At 37.6% G+C, this 26161-nt stretch overlaps 1 protein-coding gene across 1 annotated transcript; it reads right to left on the reverse strand.

Moving 5' to 3' along the window:
• Positions 1-807: 807 nt before the first annotated feature.
• ccdc174 (coiled-coil domain containing 174) lies at positions 808-25025 on the reverse strand. Its single transcript, XM_039770863.1, has 11 exons — positions 24902-25025; positions 21023-21124; positions 20624-20724; positions 18247-18305; positions 16508-16667; positions 16065-16160; positions 12247-12386; positions 10596-10690; positions 6884-7025; positions 5982-6149; positions 808-1580 (listed from the first exon to the last, which is right to left on the reverse strand). Exons 1-11 carry the CDS (start codon positions 24941-24943, stop codon positions 1336-1338), a joined length of 1350 nt encoding a protein of 449 aa, XP_039626797.1. The 5' UTR covers positions 24944-25025; the 3' UTR covers positions 808-1335.
• Between the last annotated feature and the right edge of the window lie 1136 nt (positions 25026-26161).

Raw genomic sequence — 26161 nt, forward strand, 5'->3', positions numbered from 1 at the left:
CAGAAACTTCCAGGTGCCTTGGTGGAAGAGTGGGGTAACATCTCACAGCAAGAACTGACAAATCTGGTCCAGTCCATGAGGAGGAGATGCACTGCAGTACTTCAAGCAGCTGGTGGCCACACCACATACTGACTGGTACTTTTGATTTTGAGCCTCCCTTCATTCAGGGACACCTTGTGAAACATTTTTAGTTTACGTCTTATGGTGTTGACTCTTTTAGTGTTCATACAAATATTTACACATTAAGTTTACTGAAAGTAAAAACAGTTGAAAGTCACAGGACGTTTCTTTTTTTGCTGAGTATATATATATATATATATATATATATGAGAGTGAGAGTGAAAGATCCACATATACGTACATGCACAAGAAGAGCCAGAGATTAAAAAATCAACTTGACAGTGAAGCTCTTGGTGACTTAAACTTCTATCTTCTGCACAAATTGTAGTCAGGTTGGTGACATTTTTAAAACCACCAGCCTTTGACATACACGGTCCCAAGTCCATGAGAACTGCATATTCTGTATACCTTCATAATCTTCAGAGTTTTATAAAGAAGTTAATACCCAGCCTTGGAGCCATTTGGTGGCAGGTGCAGATCTCAGTGACGTCGTCTCAAAACATTCCATCCACCCAACAATCACATGGAATTCCTTGAGTAGCCTACCTGACAGCCAGCTAGATGCCTCTCTAGAATTCTGCATTCTGATCCAAACAATAAATTACTTCAAGAGTCACAAAATCTCTTTAAAATGATCACGAGGCATTTTACCATTGATGAATTTAAAAAGACTACATAAATACATCCTTAGATAAAATCATCTTTATATTTCCAACAACAAGGTGCTGTCTTCCACTTCCTGTTACGTTTTTTTTTACGAGATTTTTGCCCAGACGACAAACTGCCTTAAAACTGAATGCAAATGGTGCCCTCTAGTGGCTGCAAAGATCATAGCAACGAAAATTGCAACTCGTTCTTTTCAAACTCAAGTTCCTCCGCAATATGGTTCCCAAACAAATTTCATTCTTACCAGATACCAAAATAGGACAGCTTTAGATTCATGGCAGTCACAAAAGCTTCCAAGAATCAATACCATGTATGCTGTAAAATAAATATGCAAAATCATAACCTTAAGCTGATTTGATAATGTACACAAAGAGTATATTTAAAAGGAATTTTCTAAACAAATATATTTTAGCTGTTTAAAATTGAACAGTCTGGTCGGTGGTTCTTCAACGCTAGTAGTTCAAAGACCTATTCCAGCTCCAATCTGCCTTCAAATGGGAGGTTCTGCTTTTAATTATTCTGTAAGTACAACAAGATGTGCATCTCAGTTTAGGTCAAATTCCTGTAATATGCCAGCATATCATCCAGGGTCTGTGGCTCTTTAATTGGTGGTGCAGGGTCTTGTTGGGGTTGCCAGGTCCTTGAAGAACTTGGCACCGCTGTTTCATTTACTGGATGCAGAGGCTTGCTAGTTTTTCTTGAGTTTTTCTGGCTTGTAAAGTAATCTGAAGGAGGTGAAAACTCTGGGTCTCTTTCGTCTCTCCGTTTAGAAAACCACTGACCAAAATTAAATTCTGATGGGGGAAAAAAAGAAAAAAAGAAGACAGAAGATTTATTATCAGAGAAAGTAGTTTAAAATTAACAAAAACAGTAAAAATAAAAAAAATTAAGACCATTAGAAAGAAGACTACTCATTAGATTTCCAGACTTAACCTAAAAAAGAAATTGGAATTTAAAAAAACAACAACTCTGGCTCCAAAAAAGCCAAATGCAAATTGCATGAAATTAGATATATTGGAATTTTATTGGCAGAAGAATGGCAGAATTGGCAGCTCATTATAAAACTGTGTACTGCACCAAGAGGCAGCAAAAATACAAAAGTAGTGAAAAACTCTACAAACATCTGAAAACATTCACAGCACAATAAAATTAAACCTAAACAAATTCAACCCAATACAGATTGGCAGCTGAACATAAAAAATAAATAAACCTGGAAATGCAAGCACTGGCTAGTTTTCTGATTATGTCACGAGGAACTGAGGCACTTCTTATACTCTACCAGTCGAGATGGACGCAGCACGTCGTCACTCCTCTCTTTAGGTCGCTACACTGGGTCCCTGTAGCAGCACACATTGCGTTCAGTTTCTTGATGCTTACCTACAAAGTAGTCATTGGATCGGCACGTGTGTGTGTGGAGGCACTCATGAGTTCTGATGCTCCTTCTTGCCAAATCAGGTCCGTTACTTCTGGGTGGCTCAACTTTCAATTCAGATTCTTTCCGAGTGTAGCCTTTGATCAGGGGTGGGCAGATTCAGTCCTGGAGGGCCGCAGGTTTTTGTTCCAACCCGGTTGCTTAATAAGAAACCCGTATTGCTCAAGTAACACTTGTGCTTCACTTTAGTTGTCTCGCTCGTTACGATTCTTAACCCTTATTGCTTGTTGTAGTCTTAAACAGCTGTCCTCTTGGTTTTTCACGGCTTTTTATTAGCAATAAGATTCAAATGACAAAAGAAAGCAGCTTTTCTCCATTTAGCTTGTTACCATTTACATCTGTGTGTATTTATCATGCACTACTGGCTTTAATTAAAATACTTGGAAGGGAAGTGAAGAGAAAAAAGTGAAAAAGAATGTTTCACTCCATTTTAGCGTTCCAATCATTTAGATCAGGGGTGCCCAACTCCAGTCCTGGAGGGCCGCAGTGGCTGCAGGTTTTCATTCAAACCCTTTTCTTGATCAGTGATCTGTTTTTGCTGCTAGTTAACTTCTTTTGAATTCATTTTAATTGTCGTTTTTTTAAGATTTGTTCCTCTGAATTGGTTCAATTCTTTCCTTAAATGGCACCTAAACAGAAATGAAATGTGAGGTGAATGAGCCAACAGAAGACCAACTCAGTCAGTGACTCAAACTCCAGCCAATTTCACTCCAACCAGTTGCTTAATTGGGCGTCAAATCTTGTTGTTAATTAAACCCATTCTTTAATTCCATGGCTTGTTGCTGCTCTCATTGTGCAATAGCAGACATTTCCAAAATTATGGATTTTCTCTTTTCTAAGAGCAGATCAGCATTCCTGAGAGCTTCACCTTTATTTTCAGATATTGAATGATCATCACAGTTTGCTGGTCCTGTTTTGACTCATTTTGTATCTCATTATTGTTTGGCTGCTAATTAAGGAAAAAGAAACAATTGAGGAATCTGAGTCTTCAACAGCAAGTCAAACAAAATGAATTAGCAGCAAAAACCAGGTCACTAATTAAGAAAAGGGTTAGAATGAAAACCTGCAGCCACTGTGGCCCTCTAGGACTGGAGTTGGGCACCCCTGATTTAGATGATATCCTTACAAAGGGGAAGAACAGCTAGGATATGAGAATGGCCTGATATGGCAGAGTTTAAGCACTAACAAGCCATGAAATTAAATTATTGGCAAGGACTGTTTTCTAATTAAGCAACCAGGTTGGAGTAAAAACCTGCAGCCTCTGCGGCCCTCCAGGACTGACTTTGCCTACCCCTGCTCTAGATGGTGGAACAAGTTGCCCACCTCTATTTAAACTGCTCTGAAAACACTGGCCTTCTATGAGGTGCTGCTATATCAGCTTCTTTCCCACTAGGAGTTAGAAAGCATCAAAGTGTGTTCCTTTATATATTCTATACTTCTGTCATGGCCAGAGTTATTTTCTAGGCTGCGGTGTGCTGGAGTGGCAACATCATTTCAAAAGCGGCCCACTAAAAGACTCAGTTGTGGGATGCACTCTCAACCCCCAGGAAGAATTAGTGAAGGATAAAATAGAGACACAAGAAAGTGCCACTATGAACAAAGCTGCACATCCTCTCTCTGACACATTAACACAGAGCGCCTTCAGTCAAGAATTTATTCAGCAAAAGTGGGTAAAGAAATGTTACCAGGGCTCCTTTATATTAACAGCAATATGCCCATGTAATGTCACGCCATGACTGCTCTTGTTTTAATCTTTATCCAAGGTAGACGTTTTGCTTTTTAGTCATTCTGGTGTTATGAGAATAATTTTTTATCTGTTGAGCTTTTGTAAAAAGCCACACTTCCCTTGGGGACAAATAAAGCTCTACCAACCGCCTCCAGTCTTTAAATGTGCACAATATAACTTTTTTAAACATGTTTTGATTTTCCAAAAACACAGCTTGCCACTGTATATCACTTTACTCTAACTGCAACATTAAAACTGAATAATTTTAAAAATATTTGGTAATTAAAATGTTTTTGTTAAAATCAGTTACTTCTAATTTACATTAACAATGCTTAAAATCATAAGCAGAGCAGCAGCACTGATACCACCTGAATAGCTAAATCATTATTTTTTTGTTAATACGTAACGTTTCCGAGTTTGGGAGGCCAATGAAGACCACAAAAAGCTCTGCTTACAAAAACTAAGTGTACTGTTCTCGCCAATCATTTCGAATAGTAGCAAGTTGCTTGTACCCTTAGACCACAGATGTCAAACTCCAGGCCTGGAGGGCCGCAGCGGCTACAGGTTTTTGTTCTAACCCTTTTCCTAATCAGTGACCTAATTCACATTTTAATAGCCCTATTAGGAGGATTTAGTCTTCTGAATTGATTCGTTTCCTCATTAAAATGCAGCCAAACAGAAATGAGACGTGAAATGAGCCAAAAGATGACCAGCTAAACTGGGGCTTCAAACTCCAACCAGATTCTTAATGAGAAGCCAATTCTTGCTGTTAATAAAAACTTGTTATTTAATTCCACGGCTTGTTGTTGCTCTCATTCTGCCACAGCAGACATTTCCAAAACTGTTGATTTTCTGTTTTTCATAAGAACATCGTCAAAATGTTTTGGTGAGTTGAGAGATCAACCTTACTGAGACCTTCACCTTTCTTTATTTTCAGATATTGTGTGATGTGGCAGCTTGAATTGTGTCTCATTATCGTTTGGCTGCTAATTAAGGAAAAACAACAACAACTTAAGGGCCGGAGTCAAGTTAATTAAAAGAAGTAATTAGCAGCAAAAACTGGTCACTAATTAAAAAGATGGTTAGAATGAAAACCTGCAGCCACTGCGGCCCTCCGGGACTGGAGTTTGACACCCCGCCTTAGATAAAACACACCAAATTTCATCTACAGGGGCAGTCAGTTTTCATGATTTAAGACATCAGTCAGGATTTTGGTGGGTGTGAGAAGGGTTCATAGTCATACCCATACCCCTAACCCGTGCACACCCCTTATACCAGGCTTATTTGGATTTAAGAATCATTGGGTCTCAGTCTGGACACATACCTGCTGAATTAACATTAACTACGGTCAATATTAAGTAGATTATTATTTGCAGGTATAATTACATTAGGGCGGCACAGTGGCGCAGTGGTAGCACTGCTGCCTCGCAGTTAGGAGACCTGGGTTCGCTTCCCGGGTCCTCCCTGCGTGGAGTTTGCATGTTCTCCCCGTGTCTGCGTGGGTTTCCTCCGGGCGCTCCAGTTTCCTCCCACAATCCAAAGGCATGCAGGTTAGGTGCATTGGCGATTCTAAATTGGCCCTAGTGTGTGCTTGGTGTGTGGGTGTGTTTGTGTGTGTCCTGTGGTGGGTTGGCACCCTGCCTGGGATTGGTTCCTGCCTTGTGCCCTGTGTTGGCTGGGATTGGCTCCAGCAGATCCCCGTGACCCTGTGTTTGGATTCAGCGGGTTGGAAAATGGATGGATGGATAATTACATTATCTGTAGATACAGAATTCAGTGTATTCACTTTCTCAATAAAAAAAAAAATCTTGCCCTTTCATTTAGGCATGGTAAAGAAACCATTACATTGACTTATTTTTGGGTATTTACTCTTTCTTCCACCAAAAACCCTGTCTGGATAAATTCTTCAGTTACAGACAATATACTCACCTATTCTTCATGGAAAGAAAAAGCCTGCTAAATCTGCGGTTTACCCAGTACCTATTTATTTAAACTTTTATTTAAGGTAAAACTGGGCTGGTGAAAGGAGATGCCTACCTTTGCCACGGTCCCACTCACGCACATGAGGAAGGCCAGGCTTCGTGTCTTTTCGTTCTTGGATTATGACTTCCACCTTAGACTTTTTCTCTTGTGGAGCAGAGTTCACTTCACCCGTTTCCGATGGTGGAAGTACAGGTTGTGGGCCAATGATTTCTTTATTTTCTTCTAAAAAGAAAATTCAGAATCAAGAATTACTTGAAAAATACAAACAAAGCATTACAAAAAAAGTCAGCTCACTAGACACACTATTAGAGTACGGCTTCACAGAGTTTTTTTTTAGTGCTGTGCTATCAATTTATTGTTTTTTTAACAAATGACTGATTTAAGAAGAAAAAAAATCGAGAAGAACAAGAATGACTTGCTCTTTTTCCTGCCACCCAATCCCATCTGTTTTCTGAACACAGTTTGTCACTGTGCTTTTTAATTTAACATTAAATGATATCTAATAAATAATAAATTGCACCAATGACTAAGTGCCCAACATCACCTTTGCTTCCTTTAATCATCCAATACTACCTGCTACCACAATTTTAGCCCTAAGTTTAACATATAAATTAAAATATATGTATGTATGTAAAATGTATGATGTATTAAAATAAATCATAAATACAGAAATGGATAGGGGAAAAAAAAAAACAATATCTAGGTGTGTTCATTTACTTCTTGAATAACAATGGCAGTTAAGATACTGGAACAGAAGTCAATAAGCACATCACCACAAACTACTGCAGAGGAATGGCAATCAAGTCCTTATCTATAGGAATGTTCCTTTAACTTGACAATGCTAGGTTACTGACATAAGAAGTACAAATTACAAGTCAGGGATAGAATGAAACTTTAATCAAGTGAGTGTTGTGAACCCTGTATAAGTATTGTCGGGACTGCCCAGTTGATTTAACCTGCTACAGCTTCTGGTGGCTCCGGTTTTCCATTTGGGTTCAAATTCTTCATCTTTCTCTGTCGTATCTTTTCTAGTCTTGCATTCATCATCATTTTTTGTTTTTCTTTTAATTTTTCTCGCTTGGTTCTCTGGTCCAAGGTCTAAAGATAAAAATAAAAAACATGGAACACCAAACTTGTTTATGTTGTTTGTTGTAACAATACCAGAAAACTGTAAATTTAAAAATGAAGGAAACAGTTGAATGATGGGTATGGGCAAAAGGGGGTATGAAACACAAAAAGTTCATTAGCAAAGACACAGTGACTAACATTAAAGGATCGATAATCCATCACTTGAATGTGTGAAGCCCCTTTATCTGAATGCAAGATAATTAGAGAAAACCTAAAATAATAACCAGACAGAAAAGAGTTATTCTTTATGGAAACCTATTTATAATTTTTGTTCAGGCAGTTCTAGTCGATGGAAACTTGTAAGCTGTATGGTTTGCATCTTGCAACAAAACAGAAATGAAAAGTACATTTACATACTTTAACTCTTTCAGGGCTGATGTTGACTTTTGTCGAAATTCAGGGGTCGGTGTAATCAGCTGTAAACTGAGACAAAACTCGCTCTTATTTTTTTAGTTCGACTCTCTTTGCTTGAAGGAAAGTTACGTAGCTTTGTTGATTTGACCTCAATTCCCTGCGCGTGTAGGAGTAGTGATGAGCAAAAATGGCATCAGCATCTGGTGAGACTAAAGCAAATGTGCAAAGCAAAATACTCCATGGACGTTTTCCGTATTCTTGCTGAATCAGACTCTGAGTTTTCGCATTCTGAGTTTGATGCAAGTGATCTGGAGATGGAGATCAAAAACAAAACTGCGGTACCAGCATCAACCTATTGGTCCCCAAGTTGATTGTGGTGCTGAACACATTCGTGTAGCTGATACGCTTACAGCAGCATTCGCCTAGAAGGACCACCACTTATGATGAGGAGAGGTACAAACCATATTGCGTCACACAGCGACTGCCACCGTCACCCACCTGCTGTGCAAAGGCACAAAGGTAGTCGGCCCACCATGCATTCCTGCTGGCCATCGAGCAGCCCCTGTGCAGCCACTGCTGCCAGAGATGCCAAACAGGCGTCAACAGCAACCACAGCATGTAGCAACAGACGTATCATGTTGATTTATGTGTGAAACCAGAGCATTGTGTGCTTTTCAGAAAACAGAGTTTTTTTTTAAAATATTCAGCCCTCAAAGAGTTAAGACTCATAATGATAAACCTGATAAGAATGACCCCATGTGAATCACTGATCATTACTTGGGAGCAGATCTGGTGCCACAAGCTCAGTGTTTAACATATCAGCAGTGGTAATATGCTGAATTATTAAATATGTTCAGTATCAACATGAATAAGTACAGTGGAACCTCGGTTCACGACCATAATTCGTTCCAAAACTCGTCGTAAACTGATTTGGTCGTGAACCGAAGCAATTTCCACCATAGGACTGTATGTAAATACAATTAATCCGTTCCAGAACATACAAACTGTATGTAAATGTATATTTTTTAGCTTTTAAGCACAAATATAGTTACTTATACCATAGAATGCACAGCATAATAGTAAACTAAATGTAAAAACACTGAATAACACTGAGAAAACCTTGAACAACAGAGAAAACTAACAATGCAATAGTTTGCGCTATAGCGCTAGGAACTGCTTGCTAAAAACACTTTTTTAATTAGTTTTAAGCACAGGGAAAAAAATTAACATTTGAAAAATCCGTAATTTAATAAACAACCAAGAAAAGTAACATTGCCACAATGCACGCTATGAACCGATCGCTGTAAACAGAACTGAAAACAAAAACAAGCCTTTTCTACCTTATGCGTCCAGCCTTCCCTCTCTCTCTCTTTAGTGTGTGCGTGTGTCTCTTACACAAGCCTGGAGCACCTGTGTGTGTGCCTCTGTCTCGTGTGTGTGTGTCTTGGGCGCACGCCTGTATGTGTGTGTGTCGCGCTCTCTCTCTCTTGCTCGCTCACAGCATAAGAAATGCACAGGGAGATACTGAACATGTACAAACCTAAAGGGAAACTGGCTTGTTCGTATACCGAGTGTGTGGACGTGAACCGAGGCAAAAATTTGGCAAACGTTTTTGTCATAAACCGAGTTGTACGTGTACCGAGACGTTCCACTGTACACTTGTTAACCTGTTATTTGTTAAAGCAGATTATCTGTCTATTATTGTGGCCACATTTGAATAGTTAATACTTAAAGTCCTGGCAATGCCAAATCATTAGAAAACCTTCTCTTGCAATTGTAAAATTATCATCAGACCACTAACTGTCTAACTCACAAAACTGGAGTCATGCTTGTCTTTTTCTATAAAGTATTCTTTCAATAACTTTTCTTTATTCTTAAAATTGTATATTTTACTGACAAAGCTATCTGGTTTTTAGTGTCTACACTTCTCAATGTGATGACAAATATGTACATGTCCATTAGTGCAGTTTGTTTTGTCATTAATTCAGTGAAATCATAGAAATCCACAAAATGCACTGAAGTCAATAGGGAAGGAGGAACTGGACTAGTTTTACATGGAGTATAAAGGTGCTTTAATTGTCCCAGAGTGTTAGGAAAACATCTCCCAACTGTGCTGGACCCATCATTGCAGCCACAAATGTGACCTCAGCCATGGGGCAGCAGTGATAACCAAACAATAAAACATGCTGGCAGAACGATAACATCAACCAAAATACAACAACTAGCCACAAACTAGCAATGAGTGTGTGTGTGTACTATATATCTCACTAAGCTCACAAGAGTTTCAAACTTCAGGCGCACATTAGCCAAGCTACAGCGTGGGACTGACTTGATCCGTTGTTAGAAATCATGGCTCCAGGTGCAGCTGGAATTTCTTTTTTGTTTCCAGTTTATCTGTGTAGATCCTCTTCACTTTATTCTTCCATGAAGCAGATGGAAACGGCTTATAAACAGTAATCATCTTTCATTATTATTTCACCGGGGTCCACACGTGTTTTCTTTCTTGGGGAGGGGTAGGACTCTTTCAAGGCTTATTATGAATTGGAGCCACAGCACATGGCTAATTAGGCAAGAAAATTGGCCATGCGGTGCTGCACTGGCAATGCTGAGGGAATCAGTGGCATATATTTGGTGGCAGTATTCACAATATGGTCAGCTAATTCACCACTCAATTAAAAATATTGCTAGCTTTATTTTTTTTTTTTTTTAAAGGCATGTAGGGAGGAAGGCTTGATAACTGAATGGGTCATGACATTACACATGCCCAAAGCAGAGAAGGAACGATATTATACTGCACATGCATGAAAGTTCTGCCTATTGTTTACTATAGTTCAATGATGTCTTGCTGGCTAGGTTTAGGCAAAAAATAATGTTTGTCTAGGCCAGCCACAAGGCGAATTTCCAGGAAAATATTCAGGAACTAAAACATCGCCACAAACAAAAATGCTTTGATGAATTTGTTTTTAGAATACTTTTTGTGGAGTTTTTTGTAATCACTTTCATCTTCAAAGACAGCCGTAGGACCCCCATTCCATATATAGCCTTGATAAGATATCAGTTTTCTATCAAACTGCAAGTATTTTGTAAATGAAAAACTGTGAAAGCACCAGGTGATCCGTGTATAAAGATAGTCAACTTAGATTATGCATTCTTAAAATTATCTAAACAAAAATATTTGAAACATACCTGATCTCTCAACATGTCCAAAGTCTGCCTTTGTTTGCTTCTATCAGCTTCATCACGTGCAAATGCAAAATAACCCACACCAAGTTCTCGGGCCTCTGTTCAAGATAAAAATGTTGAACACAAATTAAGTTTGTCAAAAGCGTTAAATACAATCTTTCTTTTTAAAGTTGTCTTAGAAGTTTCAAGAGATGACAACACTGAGTTTGTTAGCTTTAGAAGTGTTCCCAAACATTTGAAGACAGTGGCTTATATTAAACAAATCCAAGTTAATTTAACTAAAATTGCTAAAAACAACCATGAACATTTCTCTAGTACAGTGGTTTTCAAGTTCAGTCTTTGTCCCATCACCCCTATTGGCTACAGGTTTTCACCCAATCTTGTCTCTGATACAAAGGACCTAACATTATTTCCTGTAATCTTTGCATAATAATAATTACTGTTGCCGACTTTATTTCTTTCTCTTATTTTGTACTCTTAAAAGTGAAGGGGTTTTGCCATGTATAAAAGTGCAATATTACCAGATTAACATTTTAAGGAAATTGAGAAAAACTTTGTATTTCTTACCATCTCACTAAACTTGTGTCACTGCCCTTTTGTCATTTTCAATGAAAATTGACATCTTAATTTTGTCAGTTTTCAACTTCTGGATCAAGATTAGATTAGATAAACTTTATTAATCGGATGGGCTAATTGATGCACACAGCAGGAGAAACAAAAAACAAGGATACAGACTCGCAGATTTAGATAAGAAAACAAAGAAACTGGGAAATAACAGCTTGCTTAATTAAAGTAGAAGTCCAATTAAAACATTGATTCCAAATACCAAAAATTAAAGGAATAATTTATCTGGAATAAAACCTGAGCCACAGAGAACCACTGTTCAAGTTTCAGGTCAGGTCAGATGAGGCTGGAGAGCACACATTGGTACAGCGCGTTGCCACACACACCACACGACAAAACAGCTTGGGATCCTGGTTGGTAACCCCCCAGGCAGACACGTTTGACCAGTCCCACCCCCCGGAGATGACCCTCTATCTGCCGCAGCCAAGTGTTACATGGGCATCCACTTGGCCTAGTCCAGCCACTCAGGTCCTCAGCAATTAGGATCCTACAAGTTGGATTACCAGCGGGGAATCGTGCCAAATAACCATAGTGCTGTAACTGACGCACTCTCACTATGTGCCTCATTCAGGACTCCATGAGCAACACAAAGTCAAACCTGTGATACCCAGGAATTCTCCAAAGAGACACAGTACCAAAGGAGTCCAGTCTTCATCTCAGGTCACTTGATAGCATCCATGTAATGCAACTATATAGCAAAACAGGAAGCACCAGGACTCTGAAGACTTGCACCTGCATCCTTTGAGATATCAGGAGCACCACACGCCCCTTTCCAGCGACCTCATGACTCCCCCATGCTCTCCCAATCCGTCTATTGACTTTATAGGAAAAGTCACCAGAGACATGAATGTCGCTGCCGAGGTATGTAAACCTCTACTCAAGTACACTCTCTTTTAAATTCTTTTAATACTGATAGGGATTTCCCATGGAGTGTAATCAAGACTCATTCAGGGAGAAGCACAGTATTGCTGTTAGAGACCATCTCTAAAGCAAAATGATCAAGTCAAAGTATAAGCCAATAAGTTCTCACCTCCTTCTCGAATGTCTTCATAATGTACTGGCCCAATCGGCCTTTTGAGAGCCTCCTCCTCTTCTTTCTCCCACTGCTGACGTTGCATCTCCCTCCTCATATCTTCTGATAAGAGTGTCTTTTTTACCTCCTCTTCTTGTCTGAAGGAAATCTGATATGGTTAGTACTTAATGAACCTTCAAACAAATTTAAAACAAGAGTTTTATGAATCCCCCACAGTCATTTACACAGTCCATTTACACAGTCCATATGGAAACATCTATTTCAAATAACCTTTACTGTCACATGTACAGGTCACAGTGAAATCCTTACTTGTACTTCTACCTAACATACAACACAATGTGGCACTTTGGCACTATAACCAATAAGAATTAAATGCTCTATGATGTAGCCAGACAGTAATTAAGATAACCAGACATCAAAAGCTGCAAAGTTCAAAAGTGATATTGGTTTTATATATATATAATTATATTATATTATATTATATATAAACTCCACACAGAGAAATAAAATAACTCTTTGTCACAATGATTTGTGAGTTTGCAAGAATATAGAATAATCTATTCAGTTTTTCTCTTTTATGCATCACCCTAACATAAAGCCTATTCTAATATATATATATATATATATATATACTAGCAAAATACCCGCGCTTTGCAGCGGCGAAGTACTGCCTTAAAATTTTTATTAAGAAGAAAATTAAACCTTTTTAAACTGAAGGAAAATATACCAATAATTATTTGTTAAGGATCTCTTTGTATACCACATTGTCAGTTCGGCCCTCTGGTTTAATATGACCAAGCTGTGCGCTGAGCTTACTCTTGAGCATGCAACGTACAGTTGGCCATGTAAAAAGTAATCTTGTTTCAAATCTCACAGCTTGGATTGCTGCTCTCATAATTGATTTGAGTTTCATGGTTTGCTTCAATTATGACAGCATTTGCAGGACTTGTGTTGAAGTGACATTCGGCATCTGTCAAGCATTGTAAGCATACAGCCAGTTTCATCGATAACTTCACATCCAGCTTTTGAGAGTTTAAACATTCATAAACATCAAAGTGTCCACTACTGAAATCGTCACCTGTGAACATAAGATGTTTAAGAGGCATTGGCGGTTGTCGAAATAAGTACATACATCGGTTTCGGTTAGCGCAGGGAAGCCGCCTACCAAATTTCGTGAAGATCGGGTCAGCCTTCTACTACACGGGAAGTTGGAGAATTAGTGACCTTGGAAAGTTCAATATGGCAGCCGACAGTGGCGTCATACCACCAAAATAAGTACGTACATCGGTTTTGGTTAGTGCAGGGAAGCCGCCTACCAAATTTCGTGAAGATGGGGCCATAAATAAGAAAGTTCAATATGGCGGACGTTGTTGACCGTTATGACCGTTACATGTAGAATTTCGAAATAAAACCTGCTTAACTTCTGTGAGTAAGCTGTAAGGAATAAGCCTGCCAAATTTCAGCCTTCTACCCACATGGGAAGGTGGAGAATTAGTGATGAGTGAGGGCTTTGCCTTTTATTAGTATATTATATATATATATATATATATATATATATATATATATATATATATATATATATATATACACACACACACACAAGAAAAATATTATATCACGAAACTGAATCAAAAATACAAAAACAAAAGAACAAAAATAGATATAAATTATTCAATAATACTACTGTAGTTTGTCTGTTTAGGTTAGCAAATAATCAAAAGGTAACGTAATTAGGTTGATATTTTTTTCTGTCCAGATACGAAAATACATTTTGAACAGAAAAACAAATTCAAAGGACAAACTGTGGAAATTAAGACGTGCCCTTCACTGTACAGGACAAGCCCTTCATACTCTAAAACATTTAGCACTTATTGAAGTGAACTTGGGATATGATTTTTTTTTTTTTTAACCTTTCTAAGTTAATTATCATGCATTGCAAACAATAAATTATTTTGAGATATCTACAAATACAAAAAGGCCCTACTGTCTTTAAGGATAATTCAGAATTTACTTCTAAAAAGTGTTTTATTTAATACACATTTCCCTTGATTTTATGTAACAGTGTATAAACTGAATCCTCTTTCATTCTGAAGGACTATGGGGACATTGAACCCAAAATGAGACACGTTCAGTGCCTCCGCTGCAGTGGTGGCTGCACAGTGCTGTGGTCGTAAAGTCGTTGGATCCCGTAACCATGGCAATCCCTGAACCTGGCAGCAGTCAAGCAGATAGAGGAGGCCTTCCAAGCTTGGTTAGCTTGTGGAACATCTGAGGCAGCTGACAGGCCAGGCAGAGTGTGGCATTGGCAGTTACAGAAGCAGAAACTCTGGTGTGGGAGAAGCCCGGCGAGGCCATGGAAAACAACTTTTAGTTCGCCTCAAACTGATCCTGACAAACTGTCAGACAACTAAGGAGGAGGAAGCAGTGCTTCACCCGTGTTGTTTACAGCAGGGATGGAGTGCTGCTGACACCACCTGGACATATAGATGGGTGATGGAAAGAACATCTGGAGGACCTCCTTATTCCCACTAATCTATTCTTTTGAGGGAGCAGAGTCAGGGAACTCCGTGGAGGATTCACCCATCACTGTAGCCGAGGTTGGAAAGGTAGTTTAAAAAAAAAAAAAAACTCCTTGGTGGTGGGGCCCCATGGGTGGACGATATTAAAGTATCTATCTATTCATCCAGAGTTCTTGAAGGCTCTGGATATTGTTGGGCTGCCTTGGCCGACACATATTCCTAACACTTTGTGGAGGTTGGGACAGTACCCCAGATTGGCAAACTGGGGCGATAGTCTTTAAGTAAGGGGACTGCAGTGTGTGTTTCAACTTTAAGGACCTATAATTAATGTTTCTGCTGAAAGAACTACATTGAGGATACAAGCAGCAGAAGTGACCTTCCATCACTGGGTGCCAGAGCTCAAACCTTAGAGACCGGGTGAAGCGAGCAAGCAATCGAGAGAAGCTCAAAAATCGAGTCGCTAATCCTCCACATCAAAAGGAGCCAGTTGATGTGGACGGAGCAGCTGATTAGGATGCTTCCTGGTCGACATCCTATGGGGGCATTTCAGGAATGTTCAAATGGGATGAGGCCTTGTGGCAGAACCATGACATGCCAGAGAGAGTAGATGGCCTGTGAATGTCTTGCTATCACCTCAGAGAAGTTGGAGGCGGTGGCAAGAAAAACTGACATCTGGACATCTCTGCTCAGACTGTTGTCCACATGACCCAGACAAGTGTCAGAAAATGTATGAATGGATGATTATAGAAAGGTGCAATAATGAAATAAATGCAGTTCATGAAAAGATTGCAAATGTAAAATCCAAATGTACTTATTCTTGTAATAAAGACACACTTAAGTGTAAAAGCAATCTAACATCTGAAGTTTATAGCCTTGAGTAATCAAAAGAAAAATTAGAGATTTTACATATCATATGTAATCACCAATATGCAAATCTAGTTATTTATTGGCACGAGAAAGGCACTATATAAATAAAATATATTATTATTTGGTACATTTGATATAGTCATCATACACAAAAACTCAACAATGTTAGTACTGTACAATAATATTCAGTTTACCAGTTAGATTTATGACATTTTTACACAACTTTAATAATTTTACCTCACCATGGAATTTTGCGTTTAATGACTGTGTATAATAATGTGTGTCTTCTCCATTGGGCAAACCAGTATGAAAAATATATCACAAATTTAAAATAACAGACTAAAGCATAATACATCTATGATTGGAGCCAAGAAGTGAAAATGGCAAATTATAAAGAAAACAGACAATACTGTCAGTGCTAATAATTACCTTTTACCCTGTAGGTTTTTATCCATTTTTAATAGCTCTGGTAAATCTTTCTTCATACACCGTCTTGATCGTCCAAGTGAATCAACATAATCCACCCTGCAAAAAATAAAATCTTTTTTCCCCTTCATTCAAATAATTGTCAACCTTGATATTCAGGAACAATCCTACAGGATAACAAAAAAATGTAACTCCATCATTTAAAAATGATTAAGGTTATGAATTCCAGATTTATTTTTTTTTAATAAAATTAAAATTGTAAACTGCCAAAATATATGTGCAATTTATTGTCTAATTGACGCTTATAACAATAAGACATTCAAAATAACAACCTAATATTGTGGTACATTTCTTTGAGCAAAAGTACACTAAATAGAAAACATTTTCAATAACATATCTGTTGGGACAAAAAAAAAAAAGCAACAAAATTATAAATGACAAAATACCATTCCTCATCAGGGGTCTCGGGTGGAGGAATGTCATCTTCCTTTTCTACCTCCTTTTTCTGATAGGAAACCTCATTCTCAGAATAAGCCTGTACCGCCTTTTTATTATCAATAATCTTCTGTGTAAAGTCCACTAGAAAAAGACCTTCTGTTTCTTCATCTGTAGCACAAGATACATAAAAAGGAGCATTAATATGAAATGTGCGAGTCACATGACCCACATTACAATGTAATCACTGACTCTGCAAAGCTTGGGCTAAAAAAAGCCAAAGCATGCTGTACATACTCCTACAGGAGCAGCCTTGTTTTCCCATGAACTCTGTAGTACAATTCACCCCAAATAATAATTATTCAATGCATCTACAGTTAGTGTAGCAATAACCAAGAGAAAGGTGAAGAATTAAACTACTGATCATGTGACATTCATTCTAGAAACTGTTTTTTATGCGGTCTCCTTTCTTATTATTTATTTCCCTTTTAAAAGTAGGGGAGGGGTTTAGCAATCACAGACATTCCGATCCATCTACCCACTCACCAAAAACCTCATACAATTTTCACATCCAATACTGTGTTCCTTTACATATTGCTTTCTTTGTAACTGACAACAATGAAGCTGCATATAGGGAAGAGGTTTAGAATCTGACAGCATGGTGCAACACCAACAACCTGGTCTTAAATACCAAAAAGACCAAAGAAGTTATTGTGGACTTTAGGACCACTAAACAGACCAATCACAGTTCAATAACAATCAATGCAGATGCTGTGGAGAGAGTTTCCAGCTTTAAATTTCTAGGAATCACCATCTCAGAGGACCTGTCCTGGGCTGACAACAACTTGGCTATAATAGGCAAAGCACAACACCACCTCGATTTTCTCAGGAAGCTAAGGAGAGCTGACCTCCCCCAGAAGCTGCTGGTTAATTTCTATAGCTGCACTTAACTAACTGCATGATGGAAAGCAGGTATAACAGCTGCACGAAGGCTGCTAAAGACATCCTGCAACGGGTCATAAAAACAGCAGAGGCCATTATTGGGACTGAACTGCCATTACTCGAACTCTTGGATAAGACCCACTGTGTGAGAAGGGCCAAAAACATTCTCAAGGACAAAACTCATACTGGAAATTCTTTGAGCTCCTCCTGTCAGGAAGATGCTTTATGTCAAGCCATGTACTCACAAACAGACTAAAAAATACCTTTTTCCCATCTGCCATTAACTTTCTGAACTCTAAATCTCCTCAGTCTGAGATCATTTTTAATTGAACATCTGCAATAAGCTATATTGGTAATGTGCAATATACAAATGTAAAACAATATATAATATGTAATGTACTATTCATTAACAGGTGCAATAATTTATGCTGCTGTACTTTGAGCAATAATAATTTGCTCTGGTTTACTTGATCACTTAACATTGTATACGACATATTTGGAATTATTTGACTTTTCTATAAATGCACCTTGGGACTATCACAAAAAGTAATTCCGTTGTGTTACACAATGACAATAAAATGCTTGGAACTTGAAATATGCCCCAGATATTAAACCAAGAATTATAAAACTTGCGATGATCAACATGAGAAAAATTACATAACCTACATCTGCTTTCCACTATATGCATTTTCCAGAATATGGAAAAAATCCCCACTCGTTAATGATTGGTTTTGCATTTGTATAAAATGCCTCCGAGAGGTAGCATAAAACAACAGCTGCATGGCGAGTACCCATGCATGTACTTAACCTGGTAGATCTCCTTTGAGCATCTGTTCATAAAGCCTTGCTTTTTCTTCAAGCTTCTTCCTGGAACAACAGAATAATATAATCAAACTGATGTAATATAACAAAAAATGTTATTTAGAATAGTAAATGTTTTGGCACATGTGATAAAAAGTACCCAATGTAAATTACAATAAAAATAATGAAAGAAAAACAATTCAGAGAACGTAATGTGAAATACCAAATTAAAACTATTAACAACTCTCATTACATTAAAAAATAAGAACTTTAACATGTGTGTAATAAGAAATAAAAATGTGAAAACAAATAATATTGTAAAAGAACTATGTCATTACAAACTAAGAGTGAATATGTATTTGTTTTTATAATCATTGAAATTTGTAATGAAAGAATTTCAAATTATAATAACTCCTTTCAGGCATTTTTCATTTTGGTGACAGAACTCCTCAAAGATAATGTAACTTGCTGGGGCACTTGATTGTTTTCTTCAGTAACTGCTGATACATAACATTGGTTCAATAATACTAAGATGCAGGCTAACAGAATATACCCAACTGTCTGTTATAAAATGTTTGTATTATTTCACCTGCACACTTGATTTCACATCAATTTCTTGCCATTGAACAAAGTTTAGATCACCATGTCTTAAAACACTGGAAATCATATAAAGCATTCAAATAACTTTATGCCTCATTTTAATCAACGCACCAGTAATTTCATTTAATGTTTCTAGTAATACTTGAGGTCATTCAAAGCACAAAACGTACATAACCTCCTTAAACTTAATTGCCAATTTTAAGCGAGTTTCATTCTTAGACTGTGTTTTATTTTTTTTGTCTCCTTAACATACTATGTTTAGAATCATCGAACATTACTACTCTTATGGTTCTAAATCTGTATCAATACTCCTTTTCTTTGTGAATTTCTATTAAGGACTCTCTTGTCAAAGACCAATAAGCTAAGTGTTAAGGTAACCGTTAACTGGTGAGGCTAAGTTACCACTGCAGGTGTACTTATCTGCACCTAGACCTATACTGGGCTATTGTCCAAAATGAGCCTCTCCTTAACACTATAATGCCCGAAGTCTACAAAAAAAAACTCATAATCAGAGGCCACCTTAAATTCCCTAGCACCTCCTCATCAGCGTCTTATTTTGCAAACGTGTCGATCAGCACCGGCAGCCTGCCTTTGTCCAGTAACAGCTCCAAAAGCCTTATGATCATAGTCTCGGAAAGTCTTTCTCCCATGTGACGACTGGAATCTTTTCCTGAATAAGGGGTGGTACTGCACATGTTCTTTGTCAGCATGCACACCCAGATGAACAGACTAGAGCTGGGAGAACTTGGTGTACGACTAAAGCTGCGGAGGTGGGGGATGGGACAGCGGGCTGCCTGCTGCCGGTGCTGATCGACACATTTGCAAAACAAGAGACGCGGATAAGGAGACACAAGGGAATTTAAGGAAGCTCAGGATTACGAGATTTTTCGTAGGCTTCAGGGATTCAAGTGTTAATGGATAACACCACCAAAATTATCTCCTGCTCTTCAAAGGCTTTATCTAAAATAAGTTAGGTATGGAAAAGGGTGGATTAATCAGCCAGCGCTGAATACTGCAGGAGTATACTTGATGTACAGTATACTCTTATGTATTGTCAGGTTTTACATTCACTTTCTGTAGTATTGATTAAACTACTCTCACCAGTCAGTGGGAGACGCATAAGAAAGACTGTATTAGGAATACTTGACAATAAGATTAAACTTAACATATTCTTATTTTCTATTTATTTATTAATAATTGGGTATCTCAGTGATGTAAAATAAAATCTACAAAATAAAGAAATTGTGCATATGTGAAGTATAGATTGTATTATATTTGATAAGAACTCACTATGTGCGTTATTTCATGTCATCTTGAGTTTTTATTTAACATCACTAAATTTGTAACTGCAGTATGGGATTGTAAACACAACAACATTATAAAAATAAACTGAACTAAACGTCCAAGACTGAGCACATAACACTTCTGTTAAGAACAGAGTAAATGTGTAATTTATGTCTAGGCACATATCAGGCTATGGCACTAATTACAGTGAAAGTAAGTGTTTGACTATTTTAAGTGGTAATGAAAGTACAAAACTGGAAGACATTTACAAAATGTCTGTAAAAATATTCATATAGGCATTCTGAACTCAAACGTAGCATATAAAGTCTTCTAATACGTTGGGACTATTTGTTTAAGAAACGATGCATCAAAAATGTATACAATTACAACGTATACAGAAAAGCACAAACAGTATCAACATTTTTTGACTTCACCAAAAAATAGTAAAGAATAACTGCAACAGGAGAAGTAAAATGAACACATAAAAACAAGACCCTTACTTTGATTTGTCAAGAGTGTTTTCCTCTTCAACTTTCTTTTCCAGGTCCTTCTCTGCTCTGTTTGTAACACCTTTATTCTGTGTACTCCATAGGTTGGGTTTCTGAAAGGACAATAAAATCACAAGTTAATATTTTTCTTTAATCAAAAGTAGTCTCTGTAAATTTATAGCACACTTAAACCATTCATTTTTTTTCATTTTAATAAACCTACCGACAAGACAAAAATACAGAAATAACTGAACTATCATGATGTTAAAATATGTGAAGAGAAATTAAAAACATTATTTTTAAATAGCTTCAGTCAGAACAACAATCTTGGAAACTTTAGCATTTTAAACAGCCAGTTCATACTTTCTATTTTAACCACTTTACATTCTAAGAAGCTCTGCCAGAGTTCACCTTGACATGTTTTGAATGCAGTGGAGCTCCGCCATCCTTTGATAATTTCTCATGCTTAAACTCTTCTTGTTTTCTGTAAAGTTCGGCTTTAAGATCCACAAGCTAAAGAAAGAACAAAAATAGTTAAGAACGTGAAGAATGATATAAGCAAACTAGCCATGTGCGCCCAACTATGTTGCGCGTGTTAGTTGTCTGTGAAGGGCTCCCTGTTTAAACGCGGCTGCCAGTCGTGAACTGGGCCCTTCTTCGCACAGCATTATGATTTTTTATGAGGGAAACAAAATTACAAAAGAAAACCCTTGGATATCGATTCGATAGGAACGGCCTACTCGTAATCACTGTCCAAATCGTAATTATGTGGTGGTGTAGGAGCATTTCTGCTTCTGTCCATTCACAGTCCATCTCGTTTTCAGGACGCCGTCGTTTCCTCTCACAATGTCTTCTCAACCTTTCTCCAATCTCGCAGATTGCTTTGTGGCAATCCAAAGAGTAAGGCAATATACACGGAGCAATGGTTATAAAAGGTTTTCAGGCTCTTTAAAGCATAAATAGGGATCACTTCACTGACATGTGAGCAAGGCACCGTACAACTGTGAGACGCGCAGCACTCGCCGGCTACAATGTAACAATAATAATTTCCAGAACGTGCTGTTACGTTGTCATTCATTTTACCCACTGTCTTTCATTCATATGTTACGTAGGCACGTACCTTTTATCTTCGGCAATCTCATCCTCTAACCAGGCCTCAGGAGCTAACCAGCGTAACACTGTCCACCACCCCTTTCGTTATTCTGGCACACTGTTGACATCCGTGAGTAACAACGTCGTACTAAACTGGAAGGTGGTCTACGCATGCGTGGAATTCACGGACAAACAAAGATCAAGATCTAAATGAAGATCTCTTTAGTTAATTTAAAGCACAACAGTTTGTTTAGTTTGAATGTCTGTGTTTTGAGGTGTGACTGGCGTACTGCAGTCTTCAGTAGTATAAGCCTGGAGGAGATTCTTAATGCAATGCCTATGTGTTAGCTGTCTCTCTACTGCCATCTAGTGCTGCTTCTTCTAATTCATTCGCGGACAAACAAAGATCAAGATCCAAATGAAGATTATATATATATATATATATATATATATATATATATGATATATATATATATATATATATATATATATACAGAGAGAGAGAGAGAGAGAGAGAGAGAGAGAGATTACAAAAAATATACCTAGACACTACTGATTGAACTTTGTTTGCAAAGGTTAACTATCAGTGGAACCCTAAAAGTAAATATACTCACAGTATGTATAAGCACATGAAAATTCAAATTCAAATTCTGGCCACTTAACAAGTCTTTCCAAGCAAACTTGCATGTTACTTTTCACAGATCTTGATTTATTCATCTGCATCCTTCATCAGTTTTATCTGCTAATGTCTACCACTGACATTCTCGAAAACATAAACAGTAACATTTCTATATACAGTATCTACTTTATACAGCATTGTTTAAATCAACACAACATGAACAAGAATCCAACACAAAAACAATACGACGTCACTAATTTCCAACATCTTATTGGATAGATTTTGATAGAACATACATTGGACAAAAAAAAGATCTCCATACCACTTTAAAAAACAGGCATTTTACCGATCCATCGTCTGATTTGGCATTTTTCATTAAACTGGCTCAAGGAAGATGGAGTCTATCCCAGTAGCATTAGGTATTAGGCAGATGCAACCTTGGCTGTAACAGAAGCCCACAGCACGACATACTCACATCACTGATGTGGACATGGTTTTTGTGTTTTGAACCCTTATCTTGCTGCATGACCCCACTACATTTCAGCTTTAGGAGAGATGGCGGGACATTCTCCTTATGAACTTCCTAATACAGAGCAGACTTCATTGTTCTTTAAATTATGGCAAATCGTCCAGGTCCTGTGGCAGAACAACATTTCCATACTATCACACAGAAACCACCACATGCGGCTGTTGGTGTTACATTCGTATTGAGGAATGAATGCCATGTTTACTTTACCTGAAACAAATTTATACATGTCTTAAAGACTGCTTCACTTTTACCTCATTTATCCACAGCACAGTATCCCAAAAGGGTACAGATCATCCGGGTGTTCCTTGTTAAATGAAGATAACCATTTCTGTTCTTCTTAATTATTAGTACTTTCAATCCTGCCACTGAGGCCTAATTTTGCCTAGTGTCTTTCTTATTTCGAGTCTTGAGTTTTGGGTGTTGTTTTAGAATCCTTAGTGACTTCTTGGATGGAAGGCAAACTCATGCACACACCACTTACTTCAAATAAACACGCATGTCTTTGAAACGTGAAAAGAAAATGGAGCATGCAAAGAAAAACCCAAGCAGACATGGAGAAGATGTGCAAATTTCACACAGACAGTGATTTGGGATTGCAAACAACAACAACATTTATTTCTATAGCACATTTTCATACAAAAAGTAGCTCAAAGTGCTTTACATAACGAAGAATAGAAAAATAAAAGTCACAATATGAAAAACAAAATAAATCAACATTAATTAACATCGAATAAGAGTAAGGTCCAATGGCCAGGGGGGACAGAAAAAACAAAAAAACTCCAGACGGCTGCAGAAAAAAATAAAATCTGTAGGGATTCCAGACCATGAGACCCCCCCAGTCCCCTCTGGGCATTCTACTTAACATAAATGAAACAGTCCTCTTTGGATTTAGGGTTCTCACGGAAGGACTTGATGATGCAAAGCAGTCTCCAGGGGAAATGAGGCAGCAAGCAGTCTCAATGGCCACTATGCAACCACAACCCCTCATTTTACAGGTTAGTACCAACATATTAAAGAAATAAAGAGGAATATTTTAAGGGAAAAGGCAGCTTTTGTTTTCAAAATATGCCACTATTAATGTAATGAAAAAATTCAAACATATCAAGTATTTCAAAATATTTGTTATTAAGCAAGGAATCCATAAGCCAAACAGCCACAGAATAAGAAAGAAAGAAAGAAAGAAAGAAAGAAATACCCCAATATCCAAATAAATAACTTAGGACACTGTCAGGCTATATGAGAAGCTGTTCTGGATTAATACAATGCAATGCATTAATATGGACGGTTGACACTGAAACTGGACAGACAGACACTTTATTAATCCCAAGGGGAAATTCACATAACGATAACTGTTCACTGTAAGGATAATTTGATATTAAAATTTTGCTTAATTTTAATTATACTATAATGATCTGTGATTTAAAAGTAAACGTTGGAAAAACGTTCTGCCTTTGATAACGTTGCTAAAACTGTGGAGTTTATTGTTGCTCTTTAATAATACATTTCGTGATTTACGGGATTATTCAAGAGTAAACTGAGATCAACTAATCTTAATCAAACTCAATAAAAGTATTTATAACGTTGTAAAGGTGCTAAAAATGTACGAAAGGTCAAAAGGGTAGTGCATAAACAGTAAATGGTAAAAAAAAAAAAAAAGTAGTACCATTACACAATTCACGAAACTTTACATTATGGATAGTTTTTATTCGTATCATTTTGTTGTTCTTGATAAATCCGGAAAACTACCATATTTGACAAATCTCCCCCTTGTAACTACTATTTAGCTATCTCTAAAATAACGTACGTATTAGGCTAGAAAACTCATGTCTTTTTTTGGAGTTTTACACGAAATGTAAACATTCAAATCAGCCAAACAGACAGCACATTATTTTTCGTTAATTCGTGATGTCAGTCTAACTAACAAATCAATGTCTCTAAAGAAGAATCATAAGACAGTCACATACAGCAAAGACTACCCTTTCAACACTTAACACTGGAGCACAGAGTTGTACTTGAGATATTCACAAGCAGGAAACTGTGACAAACATACCGAAGACGCGTTCACATCAAAACGTTTTTTCCCTTTATCCATATTTTTTTCTCGGTGTTACTCACAGCTCCGTTGAAAACAAGAGCGCGGCCATGTTCCTAGGGTGTCAGGTGGTGACGCAGAGGGCGGGGTCGTAACTGAGCCGCCATGTTCCTGAGGTCAAGTCATGAAGGAGGGGGCGGGTTTTAATTTGACTGCGAGGCCATGTTGTTGAGGTCTGCTCGCGATGCGAAGGCGGGCTGTTATTGGAAGGGGCGGGATCTTGTGGTGTGCCAGAGACAACGCGAAAGAACCGACACTCGCACTGGGGGCAGCGAAGGGACGGTACTGACGTATACTGTACACCACTGTTCTCCGCCTCCATTTTTTATTGCAAATTTTAAATGTACAGCTTCACATCGGTTAGAACTAAACGTAAATGCAATAATTATAGTTCAGAATTACAAGAAAGAAAGACGAAGTAAGAATTATACAGGGGTGGGCAAAAGTAGGTTTACAGTTTTTCGTATGGAAAAGACATACAGGTTGTTCTTGTAGTCTATTTGCTAATAACAATAATAATAATATTAATAATAAGATGACAAATAATGCAAATAAATGATACAATCATTAATACATAAATAGTAATACAAGTATAAACTCTGTATTTCGTGTACTCACAACCGTAAACCTACTTTTGCCCACCCCTTGTATTCGGCTATAGGTAATTACTGATTTGAAAAGATGAAAATGACAAAGATTCTAATTTGTTTACCTGATTTTTGTTTTATATATTTAGTATCAAAGTAGTTTTTGGTTCAATTACAAATGTAATTAATATAAAGTTTTGTGAGTGTTACCTAATGTTGGAAACCTTGTCCAGGACTGACTTCTGCTTTGCCCCGTTTCTTCCAGGATAGGCCCCGGCTGCCCACAAGGTTCAATGGTTTTATTATTATACATTTTCATCCCAATAACAATAATGCATTCATTATTTAATTTCCACTAATGTCTTGGTTGAATTACAGTAGGTATACCAGGTCAAATTTTATACCCAGTGGAATATCACTTAATATAGATGTCCTGATCTTTAGACTTGTGCACACCCAGTAATGTGTTCAGATGTGACCAAACCTCTCTCTGTTGAACCTGGCGGTCCTGCTACATACTGTTTCCAAACCAAGCGGTAATACTTCTAGTCAGGATACTTTCTATGGTGGATTTGTAGAAGTTCTTAAGTATCCTGGAGGACGGCCTAAAATCCCTAAGGTGTATTGAGGT

This window comes from Polypterus senegalus, chromosome 12 (genome assembly GCF_016835505.1).
Source record: "Polypterus senegalus isolate Bchr_013 chromosome 12, ASM1683550v1, whole genome shotgun sequence".
NCBI lineage: Eukaryota > Metazoa > Chordata > Cladistia > Polypteriformes > Polypteridae > Polypterus > Polypterus senegalus.

Coding starts and splice junctions, on each gene's coding strand:
- ccdc174 (XM_039770863.1), bottom strand. CDS start 24,943: ATGGATAAAGGGAAAAAACGTTTTGATGTGAACGCGTCTTCG. Junction 21,125..24,901: donor TTGATGTGAACGCGTCTTCG/GTATGTTTGTCA, acceptor TTCTTTCTTTAG/CTTGTGGATCTTAAAGCCGA. Junction 7,026..10,595: donor TGGACATGTTGAGAGATCAG/GTATGTTTCAAA, acceptor TTTTATCTTTAG/ACCTTGGACCAGAGAACCAA.